This window comes from Ambystoma mexicanum, chromosome 2p (assembly GCF_040938575.1).
Source record: "Ambystoma mexicanum isolate Mex_15411 chromosome 2p, UKY_AmexF1_1, whole genome shotgun sequence".
Lineage (NCBI taxonomy): Eukaryota > Metazoa > Chordata > Amphibia > Caudata > Ambystomatidae > Ambystoma > Ambystoma mexicanum.
Window position 1 is genome coordinate 46224410 of NC_090923.1, and position 27972 is coordinate 46252381.

Here is a 27972-nt window from a genome sequence, read left to right on the forward strand (position 1 = left end):
AAGCCAGTGATTAAAATTTCATCAAAAGCATTGGATAATGCAATGGTACCACACAGACCTGGGCACATCTGCTCAGCGACTAACAATGGCGCTGCCCTCCTTGCATTTGAACATCTGAGTTTTGCAGCGATGAGTAGCGGGGATGGCCCGAGGTCCTCAACTAAGCAATCACTGAAAAATACGGTTGCGAGCGCGTCGTGCCAAAGACCAGGCTGTAATCGTACCTTATTATCTGAAATGTTTCAAGACCAGCCAAACAGCATTGCGCCTTCGCCTATATCCAAGGAAGCCATCTCAATGGTTGGCACCGTCGCGCGAGAACCGTTTAGTGGGGAATTTCCACTGAAGGCCCGCGCCCTCGCCAAGTCTCACTCATGCTCACATGGCCTCCTCTGGACCTTGCCTCAAGCTTGCGCGGTTCCCCGGCGGGGTACATGGTGCACCTCCCTTAATCTGTAGTAAATGGACGGGTAGTGTTCAAGGTCATGGTGAGGTCACTGCATGTTCATTTAATTAGAAGTTTCCTGAGTGGTAAACATGTCGTCTCGTTGGCAGGTTTTAGTTGGCATGGCATAAGGCATGATTTTGCACACGCATTTGGGTGGTCTCACGTGGGTTTCGATACTGGGAGAAGGCGCTTCGAAGGTCATAATGGTGGCGGAGATGCGCAACGTGGAATTGGACACACATCATGTGGTGCCCTGTGGCGAGTGGCCACCTGGGTTCCGTAACTTCAGTAGGGATCCGATTGCGGTATTCCAGCCGCCAAACAATAGTGGGAAGCTTCTAGTGTTTTACTGAAGAGTCGGTAGCTTGGTGTTGACCTCAGAGAACGGTCAAAGCTGACCAGAGCAAAAAGGCCTAGTGACGGTGTCCTCCGGGGGCTCCTATCTTGCTTCTTGTGCCTTAAGACGGTGTAACTGGTAGCCGAGGAACAGCTGGAGTTTAGACTGAAAGGGAGAGAATGATTTCTTTTGGTAGTCGCAGACTCTGATCAATTACTTCAATTTTCTTAGGTGGTGGATCACTTCTCACCGGATCACTATTTGCTTCCGTGGCACCCACTGTTTACCCGTAGCGAGCCCATGGTTAAGGCTATCAACACAAACGGCTCTTCATCCTCTGTAAAGTAATGTTTTTCCACTCTCACCACCAATTTTTGAGATTGACAAGAATATATATTTTTTTGTTTTTTGTTGTTTTATTGGTTTTTTACAAACCTTTAACAAACCATTCACAATATTTAAACAGAGTTGATCCAAATTGAATAAATATCCTTTAAACGGGGGGAAGAACAACACTAATACTTTAAATTATGTTTGAATCAAAGTCGTCCAAAGCCTGACTTCTGTGTTACTGGCTAAAGGCAACGTAGTGGCCCTCGCATGGATCAGGCTGCCCTATGAAAGCACCCGAAGCAAGCAAATCCCAGCCAGGAGCCCGCAAACAAACCAAGAGGGGACCTAGGGCCTGTTACTGTTCACAACATTAAAGCCTCAATGGGGTCCCATACATAAATGCCATGTAGCCAGCCGATTAAACATGTATGTGTCAGTGCAGCCATGAATCAGGTCAAGTGTTTATAAGCTAACATGGGAGTCAATTGCACGTCTCATAGAACACAAAATGCCAGAAATTAGACACCTCGTGAATCTGGGAATTATGACACAAAAGAAATAAGTGAGGCAAATATCAGGTTGTGAAACAGTTCATAGCAAAACGCGAACATGGTGTGAGTTCAGTGCGAGGAGGGTAAGTAGCTGGAAGAGAAAGGAAAAACGACGACCCCCCAGCAATGAAAGCCTGGGTTTAGCGGCGACAGTGACAGAACGAGAAGGCTAATTACTGCACTGTAGGAGTTAGTGTCATGTATGTGTTTGTCAAAATACCAGCTGAGCCATAAAATAGAACAGAGGATTAGCAGTTACTTTGCAACATATCTGGCTGCGCGGCATGAAGACTGTCACATAGCATAGAATTGTGCGTGCGGGTGAGAGTGCCGGTATGCCTGTATTTGTGTTTGTCGGCAAGTCTGCATACATGTATGTGTATCTGTACATATCAACATGGAATCTGAGCCATGCAAGATGCTAAAGGACTGCTCATTGAGTTCATTCTGGCATGCTTGTCTTAGAATGGAAACTGTGAAAAGACTGTAATGGCAGTAGGGTGAGGTTTTTAAGAGAGCCCCCTGATGTGTGGTCATGGAATGAAACCTCATGAGAAGACACTGGAAATATAAGTTATTACAGTTAAAACACAATAATATTTAAGTTGGTGGGACAAAAATTAACCAGGTAAAACATAACACTAATATGTGGGTAAGTGATAGAAATTAAAGAAAGACTTAGCAGAATTCATATCTATGTAAGAGGACATTGAACGAAAAGGAAAAAAGACTCTCTAAGCTATAGTGTATACTTAATACTTCCAAAGTCTATCAAAATATGGTGTGTGGAATCATTGACAATTCTAGAAGAAATACTTGATAAAATATGTAACTAACTAAAGAGTTCATATTAGATGCCCTAAACCCCTGAGAGCTGATGTTCCGAATGTAAGCTTTCGCTGCCAGCTTGGCGCTTGCCAATCCTTTAATCTGCCAGTAAGTGCCATGCGGCTGCCTCTTGTGGGTGCAGAGGCGTGTGCAATAGGCGTGTAGTCAATGTCTGGGGCGGTTCCGGGCCTCTGAGCTCACGCGCTGTCCTTGTGGCACTTGAGTGGTTCAGGATTGTGTCTTTGACTGGCTAGACTGTGCCCCCGAGTGCAGAGCGACATGCACCTTATATATGCCCGGTGGCAGGTGAAAGAGGTGTAAATGTATAATGTGGTGGCTGCCCACTAAAAAGGCCATGACTTCTCTGCACCCACAAAACATGCTTTGCAGAGCCTACTCTTAAAGACATTTACATAGAGTCTGTGGGCAGGATGGCTCTGTTTTTTTCTTGCATTATGAAAGCAGAAGCACATTTGGTTATCAGAAGACGCTCTTCTATACGTGATCACGTGTGTATGTTGTGCTGTTGTGGCTAGTGATCTTCAACTGGAGTACAAGAGGGAATCCTAGCAGCGGCCACACTGAATGAAGGTGCATAGCGCATATCACGGAACAACCCGTCTCGAAGCGCTCTGGCGCTCTTGTTGCAGTGTAAACGACTTGCCCTCATTTCACTTTGTTTTAGAAAATATAATTAAGGAAACATTTTTTTTTAAATGGTGTGCTTATAGATCAACCTTCAGAGCCAATCTGTGCTTCATGTCACTGAACGTACAGATTTGGGTGTCCGCGGAATGCCAAATATTTTGCCCGCCTAATGTGTAAATCACGGCCTTTGTTGCCAGAGTCAAAGCCCGGAGAACTTTGCAAAGCTGCTTACCACTTTTGATCAGATTTGCAATTGAACTTTTGCGCCTTATATCATGAAAGACTTTCTAAAACCAACCATGATTGGCTCCGACTGGCTCATGCCACCCGCCTGATCCCACGTATTGACCCAAGAAATTCAGGTAGGACATTCAGATGCCCACCAGTGCAGATGCCATGGCCACCTAATGCCTTCCAGAGATCGGTGCAGCCATGTTCGCACAATTTCCTGCCTTCAAAATTGCATCCACCAAATTGAAAAGTAATCAAGTTGCCCTTGCAAATTGGGTTAGTGTACATCACGCTAGCACGCAGGCCCAGGGGCCTTTAAAGCCATTCTCCTGGAAGCGGCTTCCTGATGGAGCCATCCCAAATATTCGGCTATAATTACCAGTGTCAGTCTGCATCCTGTGCATGACAGACCCACAGCTGTCATCTGGGCCCTTCACATTAGCCCCCTGTTACTAACCCTCATTCGTCGCATTCCTTGTATGTGGAATGCGGCACGGGGCAGGCATAACAGTCCTTTCTGATGGGCTGCACTCAACTTCATCTGGTCCTTTATTTTAACTAATTGCTGCCAGATGTCAGGCCGCTCTTGGTGGACCCCACAGGAAGTTTGTGTTTAGACGAAACCCAATTTGTGCCAGAGAGATACGTTCTAACATTATATATTCAGAAAACCGATCACATGGCCTGCTTTTAAGCCAATAGAAGGAAAGCGCTCAAGACCCTCCTCTTCAAGGAATGACTCCTCCCTAACGCCTCTCCACACACTCTCCACTCCCCACCCTACCCGAGACTGGGTGATCTTCTCCCCACTGTTTCTTCTCTTGGTTGCTTGTAGATCCCTTGCTGCCAAACTGCTCACCCTCTCCCTAACACTGATGTTAGCTCCAGGCTCCCTTGTATCTGCCACCCTCGCAGCGTCCGTCCTCTTATGATTGTAAAGTGCTTTACTGCTTCCCAAAGCTAGGTCTGTGCTGAATAAATATCACAATAATAATAAAATGAAGGCTCTAAATGAACCCTGAGGCGCGTCAGTTTTATGACTTTTGTATTTCCGATCCAAAAATACAAGAAAAGGAATAAGCTTGCACTAGTGCGGCAGGTGGGTTTTCCGGCCTTCTAGAGGGATTGCTCGAAAGACCGGATTTTGAACAAGTCAAAGGTGAAAAAGCAGGCTACTGGCCCCAAAATGGCGACACACCGCCACAAACCCAAAGTCGCAACTGTTTGCTGAAAAGGATACTGAAAAGGTAGACATCGTAATCAGAGACACCACAAACGTAACAGAGGATAATGCCAAGGTCGTCCTTTTAGGCGCTGTGTTGAAATCCATGTGGCAGGGGGGATCCCCATGTCCAGCATTGAGTGCACTGCCCCTGAGACTCCCTCCCAGACACGGTGCATCATGTGATTAGTTAGGGATGAGGCACGCGTCTCTTTACTTCCGCGTGTGCTGAATTACCGCTCTATTAGCGGCAGGCCAAATAATGCCCTGCTGCAAACATTCTTTGAAAGAATATGTTTTGGCACTAGTGCTAATACTGTGCAAAATTGCGCCTGCACTAGTGCAGACTTTCTCTGACAGGACCACAAACTTTGGCTGCGTTCAGGTCATTCACGATTCTGCACAAAAAGCTGTAGACTGGAAGCCAAGGTCATCACCAGGCAGCTGCCCTGGCTTCCATATATGGCATTCCACCTTGGGAGGTTCCATTACGAGAATGCTTGGGGGGTCCATCGGCCTGTACATTTCCAACTCGTCTGCCTTCTGGAAGATACCATTGTCCTTATTAAATGGTATTTATGTTATGCATTCATTTATTGATTGGTGTAGCTTGGGTTTCATATAACACAAAGAGGATACACAGACAGGGCAGAATAATAAGGATATCATTGGAATAATAGTTTATTAAGGGGTACACTTGGAATTACAGTAAGATCACCCTGCCCCCCAGCCTTTGGTCACCAATGAGCCAAGGTGTTATGTGAGTGGGACAGCTGAATAGGAGTACAAACCAATCAAAACACCCATTCATTTTGTCTGAGATATGGGTTTAGGTAATAGGGTTTCTCAAACCACCCCAGCCCACGCCAAAAAATAGAAAGAATAGAGACTACAGCTCAACACAGACAGGGAAATTCATTCTCCATGAGTTTTTCCGCTCCATGCAGGGAAACTGACAGCGTCTCCACCCACTCCAGGCAGGGAAATTGACAGCGCGTCCATCTGCTCCACGCCGGGGAAACTGACAGCGTCTCCACCCGGTACATGCAGAGAAACTGACAGCATCTCCACCTGCTCCATGTCGGGAAACTAATAGCATCTCCACCTGCTCCTTGCAGGTAAACTAATAGCTTCTCCACCTGCTCCTTGCAGGGAAACTAATAGCTTCTCCACCTGCTCCATGCAGGGAAACTGACAGTATCTCCACCCGGTTCATGCATGGAAACTGATAGAGTTTCCACCCACTCCATGCAGGCAAACTGACAGCATCTCCACCGGCTCCATTCAGGGAAACTAATAGCATCTCCACTTGCTCCTTGCAGGGAAACTAATAGAGTCTCCACCCGCTCCATGCAGGGAAACTGACAGTATCTCCACCCGGTTTATGCATGGAAACTGACAGCGTCTCCACCTGCTCCATTTCGGGAAACTAATAGCGTCTCCACCCGCTCCCGCTCCATGCAGTGGAACTGACACCGTCACCACTCGCTCCATGCAGGGGAACTGACAGTGTCACCACCCGCTCCATGCCGGGGATCTGACAGCGTCTCCACCCGCTCCATGCCGGGGAACTGACAGCGTCTCCACCCGCTCCATGCCGGGGAACTGACAGCGTCTCCACCCGCTCCATGCAGGGAAACTGACAACGTCTCCACCCGGTTCATGCATGGAAACTGATAGCATCTTCTGCCAATCCATGTATGGGAACTGACAGCGTCCCCACCCGCTCCATGCCGGGGAACTGACAGCGTCTCCACCCGGTTCATGCACGGAAACTGATAGCGTCTTCTGCCAATCCATGCATGGGAACTGACAGCGTTTCCACCTGCTCCATTCAGGGAAACTAATAGCGTCTCCACCCGCTCCATGCAGGGAAACTGACACCGTCATCACCCGCTCCATGCAGGGGAACTGACAGCATCACCACCTGCTTCATGCAGGGGATTTGACAGCATCACCACCCGCTCCATGCAGGGGAACTGTCAGTGTCTCCACCCGCTCCATGCCAGGAAACTAATAGCGTCTCCACCCGCTCCATGCAGTGGAATTGACACCGTCACCACCCGCTCCATGCAGTGGAACTGACACCGTCACCACCCGTTCTATACAGGGGAACTGACACCGTCACCACCCGCTCCATGCCAGGAAACTAATAGCGTCTCCACCCGTTCCATGCAGTGGAACTGACACCGTCACCACCCGCTCCATGCAGTGGAACCTGAATTCGATGCTGGCAGAGAGGCTTGAAACTCTATGTATTGTCATCAGGTTTTTACAACAGCGAAAATCAGGGTTGAGCCAAAGGGATTAATGGTCATGAAGGCCGCCATGTTTGTTAATGGCGACTCGCCATTAACGATCCCTAGCATGCACACGATAGCGATCAAAGCATCTATTCAGGCCCGAGTGGTAAAAGGCGGGGTAATCTGGGAACCCTCCAGCTTCCAGCGCGCTATAGCGCTCCGGGTGGAACAGAATCAGAATCCATCATCGTGACTGCAGTTGCGTAGAGGGCAGGCTCTGCGAAAAGTAAAGGCCCGTCTCAAATGACGCTGTTAGCCTAAAGATGGCTCTCGCCATGAACCACCAGTGTGCGAGACAAAATAAACTGCTTTGCCCAAATCAGACTCCAGAGGACGTTGCGAGCAGCGGGAAGAGAAAGCTGCAGTCCTTTGTGTTGTGTTGTGTCCTGCTGTGTAACTTTTATATATTTACTTTATTTATAACATTAGTGTAACGCCCAAACCCAAGGGTGTCCCGCGTTTGTTTTTCGCAATTAGTATTGCGTGCATCGGCCGATGGTGCGGGGGTTTGCTGCAGATTTTGGTTACGGTTAGAGAATGGCTGCACAGTGGTCAAGAGAGGGTCCTGCGGGGCAAAAGGGCACTTTTCCACGTGCTCATAGGACTCAGGTGCCCGCCTGCCACGCCCTCGACTCTCACAGTAAGGGTGCCCCCCCAGTGGCCGACACCCACTCCCTGTCTCGAGGCCCAGGCCTTCTTAACCCTTGTGTTTGCCTTGCAGGACTTCACATCCTTGCCTGTCTCCAGGAGCGCAGAGGGCCAGACATGGGCCTGTTTTCTTTGCCTCCATGGAAAGGGTCTGACTGCCTCTTCGCTCCCACAATATTGTTACAATTTTCCCGATAAGGATCTTGGGAGCTGTTTGCCTCAGAGGGAAATGGCACCATATCAAGGGCAGGCGGACTGGGACCAGGCCACCGATTGAGAAAGGGCAGCACCACAGGGACAGCTCTGATGTAAATGCACATCTGGTTTTGTAAACAGGAAGTTCAAATGGCACAGATTTCAAGAACAGCAGCCTCATGGTGTTGAGAGGAAGGGGACATGATGGGGGTGGGGGGGGTGCAGGGGGGGCCTTGAGCACTGTATGTAGGCATGTACACATATGCAGGTGGGAGGCCTTGCAATTCATCTGTCCTGTTTCACAAACTACATTAGCTCACGGTTAATAGTTCACGTGAAATTTCCCAGACAAGAGGCATATTCTGACCGGATCCGGAGGCCAGTTCCCCCAGCACTGGACTGGGAGACTGTAAACCCTTCTGCCATGCACCCTGTCTCTGGGACAAGTTGCCAATGCAGACAAGACTGGCCTCCTCCATCCTACACTCCAGGAAGAACCTGAAGACACCAGTCTTCAAAGACCATACCGCCAATCACTGTTCTCTCCACTCAAGCCGTGCCCCCCCCCCCTGCGCTCCCACCGCCTTCCCTGCTCCCCCTACACATCCCAGCTTCTCTGCTACTCCTGTACCCTGCTTGTAACCCTCTGGGCATGTCCGCTTTGCTTCCCAGTGGGGTTGCGCTTCATAAATCCCATGCAATATTATAGCTAACCACCCATCTCACTAGTTCTAGGTAGCAATTCAGTTACTATTTAAAGGGCAATTGTTTAGGAAGTTTGCATATTATTATAATAGCTGTTCGAGGAGTGATATTTGAGTAGCTATGAGTTCTAAATGTCATGTCATGTCATGCGTTTGGGATTTATGCCATGCAGTGCAGACATTTGCAAGGTCCTCACACGCTGGACATTTAAAGACCCCCAAACAGACCAGCTGTGTCCATCTCCGTCTCTGTAGTATGGCACCCACACAACAGAATACCCTCCATCAAGGCGCTGCAAGCATCATGTGCTCAGGCGTGTTTAACTATTATTCCCATCACCCCTGGTCAGCTTAGTCAATGGTGAGGAATCATGGGAATTGTAGTCTCGAATATCTGGAGAGCTGCTGGCTGCAGACCCCTGATCTAGATGTACTCACACCACACTCATGCATGGCACAAAGCTCCAGCGGCAATGCAGATGTGATGGTGATGCTCCTCAAAAAAAGCCCCCAAAGCAAGCAAGCACGGGTGAAGCCTTGAATGCATACTCTTTCTCTAAATACCAGCAATGCCTAGAAGATCACCAGACATGCCTTGAGTGCTGTCCAGCAATCGCTGCAGCATTAAGGCACGTGCGATTTGTAACTGGTTATTTTTAAAGCACTTAATACCCAAAGGTTTCTAAGCGCAGACCCAGGGATCAAACCTGTGTTGCTCTGCAGAGAGAAGCCACCCAGCTGATTCCAAGGCGAGCGGGTTGCCTCTGAGCTATCCTCCCAACAGGTTACTTCTTGACAGCACTGACTGAAAATGTATGCTAGCCAGTACATTTGTGGAGAGATTTGATGAGGTGCGGCTTAATACTTTTGATAATTGTCATAAAAAAATCAGACAATGTCAATTAATACACCAATAAGAACAGGGGTGGACTGTGAGCCAAAAGAGGCCCTGGAAATCATTTTCAAAGGTGCCCCCATATTACACATTTTCAGCAAACCAACCCTTTTCCTATGAGAAGATGTGGAAATAAAATAGGGAACCACACAAAAGCACCCCCCACCCCCTCCGGTGGAGAGGCCTACCAGAAAATCCCCAGAGTTCCCTATAGACCAGTCCACCCCTAGCCAGGGTGCAGGGGCCTACCAGAAAATCCCCAGGGTTCCCTACAGGCCAGTCCACCCCTGGCCAGGGTGTAGAGGCCTACTGGAAAATTCCCAGGGTTCCCTACAGGCCAGTCCACCCCTGGCCAGGGTGCAGGGGCCTACTGGAAAATCCCCAGGGTTCCCTACAGGCCAGTCCACCCCTGGCCAGGGTGCAGGGGCCTACTGGAAAATGTCCAGGGTTCCCTACAGGCCAGTCCACCCCTGGCCAGGGTGTATAGGCCTACTGGAAAATGTCCAGGGTCCCTTATAGGCCAGTCCACCACAGGATGAGAACTATGGATGGGTACTCCCCTTACTTCGTATGCACCCGGGGAGAGTAGAGATGAAAAATACCAGGTGGTGGCCACGAGAACAATTATTCCAACATTCTCTGAATAAATTGAATAGCTACTGGTGCTTAGGAGGAGCCTTTGAGTTGTCAAGGCAGGGGAAGCAATCCAATCAAAAGTGCGTATGCATAATAAAAAGGAACCTTAAAACACAATATGTATTTATTTATTTATTTGTTTATACCGCGCCGTAGCCCGCAGGCATCAGGGCGCACACAAGCACAGAGGACAACAGAGAGGCACAGGACAAGGAACAGGAAAAGAGAGATCAGTCGGGGTCTTCTCGGGAAAGAGGAGGATTTTCAGTGTTTTCTTGAATGTACGGATCGCAGGAATGTCGGGGGACCATTCCAAATTTTAGAGGAGCAGTTATCAAATGATGTACCCAGCCCTTTTGATTTCTTAAACGGCGTGCAAAATCACTGTGGTGTAAACCACTTAATTACCACACATGAATAGCACATTTGATGACATGTAGAAATATTGAACATTCACAGCTAGCACATTTCTCAATCGACCATAGACACACCAACGCTTAATACCACCTGTGAAACTTGACATATAATGTCGAAAGAAGTGTGCAAGGCTGCATGAGTGCACAAACATCACTAGAAATCGAACAATGTGCAGAAATCATGCGACGGATGTGCAAATTCGCATCAATGTGCAGTTATGCAAATGTTACACACAGTATAAGAGAGAACTATGCAACTTCACACATATGCACACACATTTTTGTGACAATAATCAGAGAGCATGGAGCATCTCTCAGGAAAAACAGTGAAACAATGCTGACAAAGATTGGCAGACATATGTGCATGACGCATAATACAAGAATGTGCAAATGTGCATACATGCACAGAACATCACTATGGATGTAGAGCCATCACTCTGAACTGTGGTACACTTAGTACTTTGAGAGAAAGATGTAATGAGGTGAGGCTTACTAATTTGGATAATTAAAACAAAAAAAATCATCAAACAATGTGAATTAAAATACCAAGGCAATTCCTGGTGAGCGCAGAGGCCGCCAGGAGGCTCAGTCGCGCTTTCCTGGACTTGCTCGTCATTAAAAGCTGGTGAAACAGTCTAGGTTCCTTCTGGGCCAGTCCACCCAAAATTAGCAAATCCCAGAATGTGAACCGGAAGCACAGCGTGACCCCTTCCTTCACTTCCTCCATGCCACTAGACGTTGCTTGGCAACAGGAGTGCGCCTGGCTGAAGAGCGCGAGCTGCACGAGGGTATTTTGAGAGCTCTGGTGCTGTGCTCTCAAAATGATCATTTCAGATTTAATTTCCTGGCAGAAGAGCTTCATTGGGAGGTGGGAACTGCTTCTGGGGCAGGATGGTTTTCAGGCTCAGCTGAAACTCCAGGCCCAATCAGCTTCCTCCTTCGACTTTATGCACAGGAGGGGTTAGGGGCATACGATGAGTGGGGTCACCGTCCTACAATTAGGAAAACCTGCCTGCATATGGCACATGTAAACAGCAAAGAGGCCATGATCTGCTGGAGACTGAGGGATTCAAATGCAAAAGGGCTGGAGACAAAATGGTAAATAGGTTTTTGGGGGCAGGAGAAATGTAGTTGCTGCAGTTCTAAATCTCTCCGGCTGATATCGCACCACCTGCTCACTCATGTATAATGAATTGGAAGAAAGACTTCAGTGCAACCCGAGTAAAGGACTTATGTTGAAAGTCGGAATCTGCGTTCTGCAAAGAAGACGTGTTTGCTAAAAACAAGCAGCAAGCAGTGGTCTTCCGGGCTTCAGCATTGAGTTTGGAAAACAAGAACCCCACCTTGAACTTCATTAATTCCTAGGAATATTCAGTGCCCCTCTCCAATGCAGGGCAAAACATGTCTATGATAATTGAGCATTTTTGGAGGGGGTTGTCTTTGGGCAGCAAATACACATTTTTTTGTGATAGCCTTTAGTTTGTGAGACTGATACTTCCTCGGGTAATAGGAGCACACCTGCAACCCAGCTCGGTGTCTTCTCTCTGCAGCAAAATCCTAGTTAAAGCAATGGAGTGAGGGGGCGGGGGTTGAGTTATTGGCCTCTGTACAGGAGAACACAAATGGCAAAACATTTGGGATTAGAAACCCCAACTTAAGGAAAGCAAATCTTTATTTGTCAGTCACAAGTCCCCACTAAGGTGTAATGGCACATTTCACCTGAAACAACAGAAAGGCCCTGGCGACGGATCTCAGGGCGTGCTACCCTATCAAAGGACTTTAGATGGCACTGTTCTGGGGAGTAACCAATTGACTACCAAAGCCAGCTAGAGTCTCTGACAGGTCGGCAGGGCTGGGCAGGAGGCCTCGAAGGAGGGCACAGACAGCTGGAAAATTAACCCCGAATAGTCAGTAAAAATGAAAAGCCAACTTTGCGAAAATACCTTTAACTGCCAGGCTATTATGCAAGTCTATGCAAAAGGACGAGCATACTCGTCCTTGGCACTTAAGGGGAGGCTATGTGGGAAAGTGAGACCTCCCTCTTCCTCTCAAGTGTCATTGGGAGTTGCACTGCATCACTGCCACATGCAGAGATGTTCCAGGCGGGACTGGCCTGTGGGATACGTAGTTAGGAGTAGCCATTAGAGAGCAAGGACCGGCCGGGCCTCCAGTCCCTGGATTTTGGGTGAGTTTGGAACTCCAGTCGGGGGAGTTTATGCTGTTGCTGGTGGTCGAGGAAGGGTGGATAAATGTACTGTATGCAACCGTTCACCGGAAATATGGACACGTCATATTTTAAGCGTGCTTCTTTTTCAATGTGTGGAGGCGTTCCAGAAATATCACCTAATGGGGTTTACGAAAGTAAACATTTAATGCTGGGGTATAGTAAATACTCCTGCCATGAAGGTAGGCAAGGGGGCCAGAAACGGAGGACCACTTAGGTCAAATAAGATTGCTAATGGCCCTGAGATGCACTATCCCTCTGCAACAAGTCTTCTTACTTCACTGACCACTTTGACTCTTATCACACTCTTATCACCCTCGGCTCCCACTTCGTGCTACCACAGAATCCTGGATGTCCCCTCAGGACTCTGCTACAGCTCCATACAGTGACTCTGCCACCTTCTCCCACTCTCCTCAACCTTTTAGGAAGTGGGCTTATCAATAATGCCCTCAACACTGTCCCCACTAGACCCCTCTATCATCAACTCGTCCTCTTTTCAAAATTCTACTACCCAACCTTTCCTTCCTACTCCTCTCAATGTTCTGGCGCTCTTTTGACCCCCCGGTCCTCTCCGCTCCTTCTTCCCAGATCTGACCTTCTTCCTTGAGTCCCTTCCTACCGACATTGTCATGCTGGGGGATTTTAACCCCCAACTCCCCCCAAGCCCTCTGCATCCATCTGTCTTCAACTTAAATCCCTCCTACCGGACCACTCCCTCCATGACCAGCCTAGCCACTCCGCTGGGAACTCTCTTGACCTGGTCTTTCTCTCTAATTCACTCCTCTCCTTTATATGGGTCCCCTCTCCTCCTGATCACTCCATTGTTCACGTTAAGATCTCGGTCCCTCCACCTTCTACTCATCCAACCTCTTCCAAAAGAACAAACCCATGCAGGGCTCTCTTGCCCATTACCTTGATTATGCCAGGGCCTTTCTCTTGTCTCTTCCCCCTATCCATTCCTCTTCCATTGCCCTTGACTACCATGCTCGCACATTCACACCTTCCTGTCCTCAGCCTTGAATCACCTATGAAATTCTGACCCTTAAACATTCAGGTACTGTCCACTCAGTGCCCATGGACCCAACAGGTGCCTAGGTAACACCCAGTGCCATTAACACACTGTTGACTCAACATCTACAGGCCCCCAGAGTGCAAGGGGCAACATCCTATTTCATTCATGCACTGTACACGTCACGCTGAGGGCCCTCAGTGAGCATGACATGCACAGTTGCACGGGGGCAGCACGCAGTAGCATTCTTTCACTGTGCACTCTTCACCCACAGACCCTCTGTGTTCATGGTGCAAACCCGACAGTATATTATATGGGCCCTCACTCCGAACCTGCAGAGCCCCTGGGTGCATGGGACGCCACCCAACATCCTTTGCATGTCTGAGTATTCAGAGAGTACACATGCTCTGGATGGATGTGCCATAATCCAGTATCATTGAGGCTGGCAGGTATTCACATAGTGTCTTCAGTTACTCTGGCGGCTGGAGGCAGCCCCCAGCCCCATTGATGCACTGCTCACTCAGTGCCTGTTGCAGGTCCTGGCTGCATGGGACAGTACCCAGGCCAGTCACGCCTCTGCACCATCAGTGCCTGTTGCAGGTCCTAGCTGCATGGGACAGCACCCAGGCCAGTCACGCCTCTGCCCCATCAGTGCCCGCTGGAGGGTACTGGCTGCATAGGACAGCACCCAGGCCGGTAACACCTCTGCACCATCAGTGCCCGCTGGAGAGTCCTGGCTGCATAGGACAGCACCCAGGCCGGTCACACCTCTGCACCATCAGTGCCCGCTGGAGAGTCCTGGCTGCATAGGACAGCACCCAGGCCGGTCACGCCTCTGCCCCATCAGTGCCTGCTGAGGTTTCCCTCTGCTTGTGGCAGCAACCAGAGCCACTGATGCCCTGTCCACTTAGCACCTGAAAATCCTGCCGGTCAACAATGCACGAGCGAGCATCATCCAGGTGTCCATTGAGCTCCAGCAAGGATCATTTAATCACCTGTCGACTAAGCTTCCCATGAGGCCTTGTTGGGTAGGGCAACTGCAAGGAGTAAAGAGTGCAAGCTTGAGCCATCTTGCAGGTGTGATACCCATGATCCTCCGCTGTAGAGCCATAGAACTCTCTAGAATGATTATCCAACTCAGCTTCCGGATCCTGGTGAGTGCCAAGCTTGGTGTCCACCCAAAAGGTGATTCCTCTCTGCAGGAAACTCCTGAAATCCGAAATCTAGCAAGTGTGCTCCGCAGGACATCGGAACACCGGCCTCTATACTCTGGCCACGCCCAGCTGTAAGAGAAGCAGCGCTATTGGTAGAGACTTCAGGACAGTGCCTCCTAATACCCAATTCATGCCTACAGACATATGCTGCCACTATATGATTCTCAGAAAGCTTTCCACCACTAGAGCTTCCAGGATGATATAGGATACCCCAGTACAGCTCTAGAACCCCACACTAATATCCAGACCAATACGAGTAATAAACAGGTCTGCACGCAGAGCTCAGGGTGCTTCTGGTTTGCACCCATCAACACCACATTAAGGCTATCTTGCATTTTCCCTCTCTCCCCTCTAACCTAAGCCATCGCCTTCTGTGTCAGATCGGCCAAGGCACCTGGAGAACATGTATGGGATACATGCCATTAACATACCATCACCCGTGGTACACGGACGCACATCGCGGTGAAGCCAAATTTAAGGTGTCAATCACTGTTGTCCATAGTGCACCTGAGGGAACGTGCAGTTGATGTGCGTCTGATCCTATCCAGCTGGAGCGTGTCCCGGAATCACCATTTGCTAAAGGCACTCCATGATACAGAATGCATGCATTTGTTTGTTTGTTTATTTGATATAGCGGTAAAAAAAAAAAACCGCAGGTAGCCGGGCACAAACATTACAAGGATACTTGAGAACTTAGTTACAATGGAAAACAGAATAGGCAGTGAGACAGTTCAGCAACGTTACAGTCAGAATATGCTTATAAAATTAATGCCAAGTGTCAGGAACATAGAGTGCTAGGGAACAATCAGCCACCGTTTTGTAGTCCCGGATGGATCCAGTGAGATTCCTAGATACTAGCAGTAGTAGAACGGAAGTCCCTGTGGGGGGTCGAGTTTAACAAAAGGCATAGTCAAGGGGTGACACTCAGGACGAGTGGTTCTAGTGAGAGAGGGTGGTTACGTTAGATGTCATTCGATCGTATCCATGAAAGAACCTTGCGCCTGAAGCTTAGATACGGTTGGTCCTTTCTAATTTCTAACAGGAGTTTATTCCATGTTTGGGCTGCTATGACTGGAAAACTAGCGCGGCCAGCTGTGCTCTTTTTGTATCTAGGCACCATCAGGTTATAAGCGTTGGTCATTCTAGTGGGGCGGTTTGAGATTCTTTTGTTAATTCTATTTGCTAGGTAGGGAGGAGCTATAGTGTTGAGGCATTTGGATGTGAGCGAAAGGATTTTGAGGGTTATTCTGTCTTTAATTTTTAGCCAGTGGATATTCCTTCTGGAGGTAGAGACATGGGCTCTGTTATGAATGTTTAAGGCTACTCTAAGCATTATTTTGGAGTGTTTGGAGTTTGTTGAGGATATACTTGTTAGATCCCGCATATAGGGCATTGCAATAGTCCAATCTGGATAGGATGAGTGCATTAGCTAGGGTAATACAGCTGGTCTCCGTTAGGAATGGCCTGCGTGCTCGATCAGTTTACAAGTATAGGCTGTGGAGGAGGCAAGGGAATTCATTTGTTTCTTGAGAGTGAGTGCTGATTCCAGATAGACCCCAAGGGTTTTGACTGCAGGCATCACTTTGATGACATTATTGTCGATGTTAAACGAGGCATAGTTCGGGTCAAGTTTATTAATCGCTGTCTCTGTGCTGAGGATCAGAATCTCGGTTTTGTTGTCATTCAGGCAGAGGCCGTGAGATGCCATCCATGCCTGAATGAGGAGATATATCTTGTTTACCAAGGCTGAGTCTTCCAGGAAGTTGCCCGAAAGGGGGATGAGGATCTGAGTGTCATCTGCATAGTTAGTGTAGATGACGCCCAGTCTGTCCAACTTGTCAAACAAAGGTTTGTTAAAGATGTTCATAGTGGGAGACACACTGATCCCTAGGGGACACCGCAGGAGACTTGGATGGGATCGGCAGCTGCTAGGGGGGAAGAACACTCTCATTGTCCGGTTAGCAAGGAAGGATTGTACCCAGGTTATGGCATCACTTGAAAAGTGGGCAGCGGAGCCAAGGTGATTGCATAATACTGCATGATCTACCAGGTCAAAGGCTGCCGAGAGGTCAAGGAGGAGAAGCATAGCTGATTTTCCATTATCCTTCAACTCGTCAATTTGAGTTTTAAGGTCAATCAGGGCTGTTTCAGTGCCGTGAAGGGGACGGAAGCCGGATTGTCGTGAGCCTAGAAGGTTGTTAGTTTCAACAAGATTGTCCAGAATTTGCAAGTAGGCTACCCTGTCGATAATTTTGAGTAGGAATGGGACAGTGGTGATGGGTCTGTAGTTAGCCGGGATGGCGGGGTCGAGGGTTTGTTTTTTTAGCAAAGGTAGGACCCAAGACTGTTTAAGGTTGTTGGGCACTAGGTTAGTCTTAAAGGAGGCATTAATCAGTTTGGAGATGAAGGGAGCTAGGTCTCTCGCAGCATCTTTTATGATTTGGGCGGGGCAGTTATCTCCTTTGCAATTGGAAGGCTTTAGAGAGAGTATGATTTTTTCTGTCTCTAGTATAGTTATTTGTTTGAAGCTGAAAAGGTGAGGAGTGTTATTAGACCGGTTTTGGGTGGGCTGTACCAAAGGAGTAGGCTCCACTGGCAATAGCAATGCAGCTTTTTTTGTTGCAATTTTAGTTTGAAGAGAGCAAATTTTTCCTGCAAGGGCATTTTGAACACTAGTGCACCAGAGATTATTTTTGGGGGTATTATCAGTTTGCGGAATGGGTGATTCCATTTCCCGGAGGATGGAGAATAATTCCTTAGTGTCAGATTTGGCTTTAGCTATTCTGTCATTGTAAGTATTCTTTTTAGTGTTAATAATTTCCTTTTTGTACTGTTTGGCATGGGTAGCTAGCTTAATTTTGTTCTCCTCAGTAGGCGAGTGTCGCCAGATTGTTTGCAATTTTCTTTTTTGAGTTCTATTGTCTTTCAGTTGAGGTGTGAACCAGTTATTCAAATGTAAAAGTTGTTTGCCTTTACGGTCTTTGGTGGGGGGGGGGCAGATCTAGTGCCTTGGTCATAGTGCTATTATAAGTTTACACAAGTAAGGTCGGGTCTGTGATATTGTCTATATTGTTATATTGTTATATTATTGCATTAATACATATATGTCCAGGTACAGATGAAGGTTTCTTATACATATTGGGCCCGATTCATGGAATTTTTTCATGGTTCAAAAGTGACTTTGCACTGCTGAAAAGTGACTTTGCACTGTCGACACAAACCCTGAATCATGAAATTGTGCAAAGTGTATTTGTGCAGTGCAAGTGGTCTTTTTTGCAGTGCAAAATGACTTTGCACTTACTTTCTACTGCAAAAATACACTTTGCACAGTTACATGAATCAGGGTTTGTGTCGACGGAGCAAATTCACTTTTCAGCAGTGCAAAGTCACTTTGAACCGTGCAAAAATTCAATGAATTGGGTCCTAAGACTTGAACACAGGCCTCTGATACCAGGGTGAACAGGCACACACACACTCATTCACACACACCCACACACACTAGGAATCACACACACACTAGGAATCACTCACACACACCTACACAGACTAGGAATCACACACTCTAAATGCATCTGACTTTCTCTCTCCAAAATCTGTCAACGTTTCCTCATTTTGCAGGTGAAAGGCACTGATGTGTGTTCAGCAGTGTGCATGCACGGCACGCAGCTCATTGGAGCTAAGTGCATGTAGTAACTTTGCATATATTAACGGTATCAGGTAATAAAACCGCGGCAAAAATGTCGCTGGTAAACACAATCAATTTTGCTGTGGTTTGACCCGGTAAAGGTGTACCCCATTATACCATTTAAGGGGAGCAGGGGTTGCGGGGGGTGTCATAATGAGTCTGGGGGGTTGCAGGGTGTCCCGCGCAACCTTTACATGATTGTGGCACAAAAATCACAGCATTTTTGCTGCAATAGTTTGTATTCACGGCCATTTTTGCCACGATTTTAAGACATGAAAACATATTAACTAGCTAAAGATTTTGCTAATGTGTTACTCCCAGTTTACTCGTTAATCAGACTCGTAAATTCAAGCTAACCAGGCTTGTGTTTTTTCAGTAACATTTAAACCAACTGCTCAGGCAACACGTGACACTAGTTGTTTCTGGCAAAGCGCTCTTTCAAAGGAAAGCGCTCGCACCACACGCTGGGAAAGCTGAGCTAAAGAGCCGAGGCCCAGCCGCCCACAGCTGTGCGTTGCTCATCTGCAAGGCCTACGCCAATGGGACCGTGGGCCTCGGAGGAACTGGCAACTCCACCAGAACAGAGCCACTCGCCAAACACCCACGAGCGCGGCCTCGCCCCAGATGAGGCGATGAAGACATCCCCAGTGCAGAGAGGCTGGCCAGCCCAGCCCCTGATCTCGAGCAGCTCCCCACTAATGCTCACCACTTGGCCAATGTCTGCCCCAATAAAGGAAGAGGTGAACACACACTTTGCAGCGAATCACGTGGCATCTGTGCGCCTATTCCCGCGTGCGTGCGTGCGTGCGTGCGTGCGTTTAAAAGCGAAATGACATCACAGCACACACCAATCACTCTGCTGTTCATTGTGTCTCGCGGAAACAATGGGTCTGCATCACAAGCGGCGCGTGGCCCCCCAAGGAACATGTTCAAGAGTCTGCCAACACATCTGGAGATGGGAAGGGCGGGTGTGGTTCACACAGGCTCAGTCCGCAAAATAAATGCAGGCGCCGAGAAGAGGCCAACAAGGAAACGGCTCCTTTAAGCCACGCTCAGAACGATGCCTGCCGACACTTCCGCTGTGTGCAATAAAAGGGGTTCAACCCATTCACAACTAGTTTCCAAGGTCAGAGTGTACAGTTTCCCACTTTTGAAGGTGCTGTGGCTGGGGTGCAGTCTCATGGACCCGGCTATTAACACGGCAGAGAATTCAACGTGTCCCTTAAACCTGCACAGGCACACGTGTGTATTTCTCGCTTAGTTTGAGTAGGGCTGCCCACATATATGCACAGGCACATCTGCTCGGGCATAGAAGTAAAACAAAACAAAATCAACCACAGGACTAAAAGAGAAACACATTTGGAAAAGAAAAACTCCCTCCAGCTGTGCTACTATTCGTTGGATACTGAAGATTCATGGTTCTAATCACCAATAGAAGCCTCCCTTTTCCTATGTGCTCCTCCCAACGTCCAGATCTCTAGCCAATCAGCAATCTCGGAATGGGGGGCTCTAACCACAAGCAAGGACTGCACTCGAAGCCTCCCTTTGTGATGCGTAGATACTGTGCACCGGTCAAGGAGACACAGACAAGCTCTGTCACAGGAAGCCCCCGGGCAGCCCCCCCCTTTTCCACTGCCCTGTGTTTGAACCTTACAATCAGGCTCTATTTTGCTAGAGGACCTGGAAGCGTGCAGGCATCTAGGAACACTCATGTGGGTGGCGGTCACCTGCCACAAAACAGAGTGCTCTGGTGCAGGCCATAACACTTCAATAAGGACCTCTGTCAACAGACTATCTGACACAGAGGAGCTGACTCATGAATTTCCGGGGGGGGGGGGGGGGGGGGTGCGGGGGGGCAAATACAGGAAGTGACATCACTGGCAGGTACATGACCGCAAATTTGCATGTAGTCGCCAACATGGTGCAACGGAGCTACTTAAGTGAGACCGTTTCGTGTGAACAGCCCTCACCGCCGGCATCAGCTGACTTGCTCTCCACGTCCAACTGTCATGAGTGTTGTCTCATGTTGACTGCCTTTTCTCGTGAATTTTTTGATCTGTCTTGTAACATGTGTATAGCGGTTAAGTAACTTGTAACTTGTGTATAGCGCTTAAGTGTAAGCACTTTATTAATCCGAATGAATAAATACATGTCAGACCTCCTGAAGCGATATGTTGGCGAGATGCCGAGAATTTTGGTTAGATTAGAATATTTTAGAAAACATCGCTGAGATTACTCTTTTCAAAGCATTACGTGTGCACATTTCCATTTTTGCAATTACACCCAAATAAAGCGCCACCGCAGAGGTTAGGTGCCTTAGCAGGCTGTTGACAAATTAGATGAGGAGGGCCACCTCCCACACAGTTTAACGTCTCTCTCCTGTATTTGCAAGTAAAGGTCGGGGGGGGGGGGGGGGGAGGTGACCTCGAGGGAAAATGTGAGATTTAATTGACGGGCCGGGGCCACTGGAAGGCAGGTCTTTCAGAGGCCCCGTCGTGCCAGGGAAATCTCGCCACCTCCCTATTGGCAAGTGACATGGGATGAACATAGCGCACATCCAGCCAGCATGCAACAAAGCGCTTTTTACCCGGCAGGAGAGAAGTGATGCAGTATCGATGGAAAGGGCCATCGATACTGCACCACTTCACTCCGGTCAAGGTGGGGAGGGGTCAGCCCCGACTTGATTTTGCCGGGGAGGGGTGCCTGGGCCCCGGAGCCCCCCCCCCCCCGTACTCGGCGCCCCTGATCTGACATGGTTATGCAATAACGCCCCTACATCAATGACATCCAACATGGCTTTAAAGCGCAACTGACCCTTGAAAATGTATTTGACTTAATAAAGACCTCATGCAAACCAATAAAATGGAGTCGGAAAACAAAGCGTTCATCTTGAACGGGGTCAACATTTGTAGAGGCAAATCACAGCCAAGTACCCTCCATATGACATGCTGCATTGCTGGCTCCTGTGCACACCGCCACACCTCAAGTGGCACACTTTGAGTCTCTCCAAAGTGGCATGTTAAAGAGGCAGAAAGCAGCCACTCGTGAGTCACTCCGCAGAGACGTGCAGGTGCCTGGATGCAGGGAGACCAGCCCTAAGCACAGACATGCAGGCGGCAATTTCTATAAATAGAAGAGCTGGCCCTTACATTTAGCAACATAAACTCAAAAAGGGGAGAACAGTTATTTGGGGGCGAAGGGCGTTCAACATTGAACATGTTTCTGAAAGGGTGATGGTCTCCCTTAAGGATGAGCACTTTTCTAATGGGTGTGAAATAATCGATTTCCCCGTCAATATGACCACATTGTGATCACACAATACAATGGCCCTCATTACGACCCTGGCGGAGAACCATGGTGCAATTTGCACCATGGTCCATGGCGCAAAGCTGCCAACTCCGCCATGGGGGTTGGCGGACTTACCGCCCCATTCCGACCTTGGCGGGGCGGTAAGTCCCCAATCCCCATTTACACTTCCCCATTCCCATTTTTGCCCCCTAGGGTATAATGGGAGTGGGGAAGGCGTTAATTACGCCACCGTAAATTACGGTGGCGTAATTAACAACAAGTCCCGTAGCGCCATGGATTTTTCCGGCTGCAAAAAGCAGCCGTAAAAATCGCCATGGCGCTACGGGAACTCGTAGTCTGGCGGAAAGGTACGCCATGCATTACGCCGGCGTAAACCCCTTTCCGCCAGGGTCGTAATGAGGGCCAATGTATCAAAGACCAGATTAATACATTTGATTGAGTAGCTGTGTAAGGCTGAGGTCCTCGCACGCCATTGCACCCATTCTGTAAAATTAAATGATTTCAATAATTTATGGAGAGTTGTTCAGATCACCAAACACAATGAAAACAATACAGATCTTAAAAATTAAATTATATGCAATTTAGAAGGTCAAAACCACAACATGAACATTTTCTATCCGAAATGGTGCGCATTAAAACACTGTTAGGAGAGCATTTGGAAAGAACACACATTGACTCATTTGTCGGCTCCCCAGAGCAAAAAACACAGTAAATTGGCCTCTCCTGTTGCTAAGCGTGTTAACGCCTCTCGATGCAGCACAACTGTGGTTAGACTCACAGCGAATAATTGCACGTTTTCACTGAAAGCTGAGGTCTTATTGCAACCCTAGACTTTCAGGTGTTTTGGACTACAACTTGCAATAGCTACAACCAGAACAGGCAATGTTGAATGCTCCTGGGAGTTGTAGTCCCAAACATCTGGACAACCACATGTTGCTGACCCATGAAGTAGAAGGAGGGAACCCATTTTGATATCTCTTAGAATGAGGGCACCCATTTTGAGATCTTTTAGAACGATGGATCCCATTTTGAGATCTTTCAGAATGAAGGATCCCATTTTGAGATCTTTTAGAATGAGGGATCCCATTTTTAGATTTTTCAGAAAGAGGGATCCCATTTTGAGATCTTTTAGAAAGGGGGAACCCATTTGACATCATATAGAAGTAGGATGCCATTTCAGTGTCTTCTTTCCTCCACCCTCCAGTCCGCCCCATGCAGTCCCTGCCAGAAACCACAGCTTGGCACTTGAGATGGCGGGCACATACCTCGATGATCCGGTCGTGGATCTGCAGTCCCCCTTCCTTGGCGGCAGGCCCGCTGTCGACTATTTTGGACACAAAAATCCCTTCGCTTGACAGACCGTCTTGGTTCTCCTACGGGAGGGAAACAGGAGACTCATTAGAAGGGGTTTGCCATAAGATGCTCTCATTTGCCTTTGAGTTCTAATTGTTCAAGGACTGGTCCACTAACTGAAAGAGAGGCTGTGCCCCCCAAAGAAATGTTAAAGTGCCAAGTCCCTGAGACGGGATTAAATATGCAAAGGTGCCCTTGGTTTCACCGCAACATGGATTAGAGCCCGCCAACAGTTGCCACCACAGGACAAAGCGAAGCAACGGGGAGGAGAAAAAGTCAAGTTTATATAAAGCAATTTCATCGCCATGTTAACATTAGTCCCGCCGCCGAGAGGCAATCATATATGTGTTGTGTGTATATGTCCTGCGGGCACAAACTTGCAACAACTTCCCATCTTCACTGGCATATTGCGCCTGACTCATTGTACAAAGATTTACATGATCCGGGGCCAGAAGTCTGAAGTTACAGCACACTGTGTCGCTAACGCCGAACAGATGCTCACGTCCGCCCGTCCACTAGGCAAGCGGCTTACAAACACAAAACTCGTTCCAGAACTCCGCTCTTAATCACAAAGGAGTGAATGGGTTCTGTCTTCTTTCTACTGAGCAGTTTCTTAAACGTGGTAAATTTGCTCATAGCAAATTGATTGTTGCATTTTTGTCATTTCTTTCTTAACGCCTATACACCTCTTGTACGTATTGAAAACTCACATCAAAGTTAGAGCTCACTTTATGAGAACTTTTATACATGAAGGAGGCATATAGTACATGAGCAGAATGAATGCACATTTTATTTAAAAACTGGATACATACATGTGAGAGATGTACATTTCATACATGTGAGAGATGTACATTTCGTACATGTGGGAGATGTACATTTTGTACATGTGAGAGATGTACATTTCGTACATGTATACTAATATACGTCTGAAATCTCAAAGTCAGGACTGACTCTGATATCACCACCGGGAGAAATAAATTACACACATGTACAAATCGTAAAGCTCTTATATCCCTCCTCTAGATATACAAACTCACATTACAGTCAAATCTGACTTGAATGTCAATTTGATAAATACAGGATGCGTATAGGACAAGGTCACTTCATACCAAAAACTCATGCGCTACTTAAATGCCATACATTCACATGCCACACACTTGTACCAAACACTACCACAACACACTCTTACCACAAATGCACTTACGACACCTACAAATATAACACACACATTCACGCTACACATTCGTACACCACACACTCTTGAGACACACAATCTTGCGACACACACTCTTATGACACACACACACTTACAACACACACACTATGAAGCACACACTTATACCACTGACTCATAATCAATGAAGATATTGTATACAAACTGTACACATATGTGTAGGAGAAATACATTTCTCATATGTACACTAATATCCATATGAAAACTCACATCAAAGTCAGAACTGTCTTTGAAGTCATTTTTCATATGTATTTTAAACATATAGGACCTGCAAATTGCATGGATGTACAAAATGTAAACATTTTATACACCTCCTAAACTATACAATCTCCAAAGTGAAACCCCACTCTGAATTGAGTTTTTATATATGTAGCAGGGGTATATAAAATGTACATTTCATATGACTTCAAACCAAAAACTCATACACTACTTATACGCCATACTCACCTGCCAGACACGTTCACACCAAACACTGTGACGAATTGAGGGAATTTGTCTCTTCGCCCCAAGGTGGAGGCCCCCCTGTGAGGCTAGGGAGGCAACCCCACCCTGCAATACCCTCCTGAGGCGTAGAGGCAAGTGGCACCTCACTGGGAGAGACTCCCTCAAGTGGTGCATACAATGGCCTACATGGGATGTGTTACAATACAAGACCCAGTGAAGTACCAAGCCTATGACAAAAAAACTATAATACCAGATCATGTGAAATACCAAGACTGGGACGAAGAAATTATAATACCAGACCCTGCGAAGTACCAAGACTAGGATAAAGAAACTATAATACCAGACCCTGTGAAATACCAAGACTGGGACGAAGAAACTATAATACCAGACCCTGCATAGTACCAAGACTAGGACGAAGAAACTATAATAGCAGACCCTGTGAAATACCAAGACTGGTACGAAGAAACTATAATACCAGACCCTGTGAAGTACCAAGACTAGGACAAAGAAACTATAATACCAGACTCTCCGAAGTGCCAAGACTCGGACAAAAAACCTATAATACCAGACCCTGTGTAACTGGAACACCGGACCCTGTGAAATACCAAGACTCGGACTAAGAGACTACAATACCAGACACTGTGAAATACCAAGAATGAGACGAAGAAACTACTAATAGATACTGTTATCTGATGAAAAAGGTGATGTCACTTTAAAACAGGATGCCCAATCAACTGAGACGATGGCATGGATAAAATGTGTGTTCTGAGAGAGACGAACGAGAAGGAGAAAGAGAGGACTATGTATGTGAGCTGGTGGAAGGCCCCAAGTTGCGTAGACCTTGACAGTGAAAGAGAGAGAGAACCACATATGTCAGGTGAGGAAGGCCCCAAGGTATGTAAACCTTGACGGAGAAGGGAATCAGAAAGGCCACAAGGTTCAAACTTGCGTTCCTTTTCAGTACGCCAGTAAGTCACAGCTTACCCAAAGCACGAGAGAACAGAAATGCAGGAGCCCAGTAGAAGGTGGTGGTGTGACCACAGATGGGAACCCGTGGTGGCCCGAGGGTCCAGGCAACATTGCGGATACCACCGGCACGTTAAGGCTGCAAGGTGTACGGGCACAGCACAGCGGACAGTGACACCGTGAACAGACTAGAAATCGCAAGGATGGTGACTCCGGAGAAGAAAAGGCATTGGTGGTCCATGAACCGAAAAAGGGTCCCCCAGGAAGAAAACTCCCAAAGACTTTCTCCTACTGGAACAAAGCTAACAGGGAGAACGGGAGGACCGGGAGGACGAAAGGGAAACATTATATCGCACAGTTAACTCATCCCAGCATAAAATCTGAAACAGGCTTAAACTTGAAACAAAGTACAAGTGTTTTGACATTACAGAAAGAACTGTTAAGCACCCAAATAATGAGTGAACAGAAGGATGGATAAAAATACCTGGGAACAAGGGGAAAGTAACAGGGCATCCTGTACCAAACCAATATAAATTTGAAGAGGCAACAAGATCAGGAAAAGATCTTAGAGAAAACAGGCAATTAAAGCACATTTTAAATAACGCCCAACAAAACTCAGTAAAAGTGTATGCTGAGAACCATAGACAAGAAAGGAGAACTAATAAGAGACCCCAAGAGAAATACCCATAGGGAAGAGAAACCCCAATTATCCAATTGAGGAACTGAAGGGTTTGATCCAAGAGGTCACAAGAGTCTATTTGCAGATAACATACTCAAGAGACAGGTAGTAGAAGTACCATCAGGAGAAGGGGGTCATTCTGCAGACCTAGGTTAGTTTTCATAGTTGTTGAGTCAGAAAAGGGTAGTTTTGGACAGTGGACCTATTTCTACTGAACATTTCATGACTGACTGACGAGCACCATAGTTATTAACATAGACAGGGATCACATGTGATGGGGAACGACCGGCATGATACTTTTCTTTAATAAAATATTAGACAACATGTCCTCAGTGAGTCTGTGTCCTTCTTCTGACTCGCCACAGCACTCATAAGCTTACACCACGCACTCTTATGGCACACGCACTTACAACACACACACTTAGCACACAATTATGGCACCCGGTCATATATATAAGGAAGGGCTGGAAGACATGTGCTAAATGGATTGACATCTTGTACCCCAACTGGACATGTATGTGTATGAAATGTACATTACGTAAATGTACACTACCATACACATACATATTACATCAACGTCAGGACTAACATTGAGGTGAATGGTCATATGCATATAAGATGTAAACAAGAACCAGACTGCATACATGAACACCATTTAATCCATACAACACATATGCTCATATGGCAAATACTCATACAGCATACATGTGTACTCACTATATTCATACACTGTACACCACACTCCACATAAAACAACACTGGAATTACATATTAAAAAAACCTTTTTTAAATACGAGTTAAGGGTAATCTAATAAAAAGTAAAGGCTATAAATTGTGGGAATAACAACATTTAGGTGCAAACACTCACTGTAAACCACTACATATTCAACCATGAAACTCAAAGTGTAAACGCTCACCACATTGCACTAGAAATCCAACCTTAACACTCACTGTAAATATAAGGCCGGTTAAATCAATACCATAGTTTAAGGGTGTGTTATGCCTCCCTTAGACCCAGTGCCCATTCAGTGGCCAAGCTGGTAAAGGATTCCCCCAAAAGATGTTCAATTGCTATAAAGGGTTTTTATCTAATTAGAGGTGGATTCCAAACTCACTTAAAGGCGCTGATCAGATGGGGGACATGGACAGCTCCGGGCAGCTAAACCAAGTAAGCACTGGCCTAAGGGTTTTATGTCATGTTTTCGAAAAGATTTGATCGAATTCGAGTTCAGTGAATTCTTTTTGTTGTAGTCGATGTTTCCACAAATATATTATACACAAGTAGAGCTCCCACACATCCCCCATAACCCCACTACATGATCTATTCATCTAAACCCACACCCCACATATATTTGCAGCATAATTCGTTACAATGCACTAGATGAAATCAAATTCGACTAAATCTGCTGCGCACTTTGCACTTTTGTAATTAGTCTGCACTCCATGGTGCACTCGCCATT

General features: G+C 47.1%; 1 protein-coding gene across 2 annotated transcripts in view; it reads right to left on the reverse strand.

Annotated features, from left to right (window-relative positions):
• PDZRN3 (PDZ domain containing ring finger 3) overlaps positions 1–27972 on the reverse strand; it is a 785994-nt gene that overhangs the window by 573684 nt on the left and 184338 nt on the right. For both annotated transcript variants that reach the window (XM_069643215.1, XM_069643214.1), the window contains one exon: positions 23102–23209. In XM_069643215.1, the coding sequence (XP_069499316.1) occupies positions 23102–23209 (108 nt within the window). The remainder of the gene's footprint in view (positions 1–23101; positions 23210–27972) is intronic.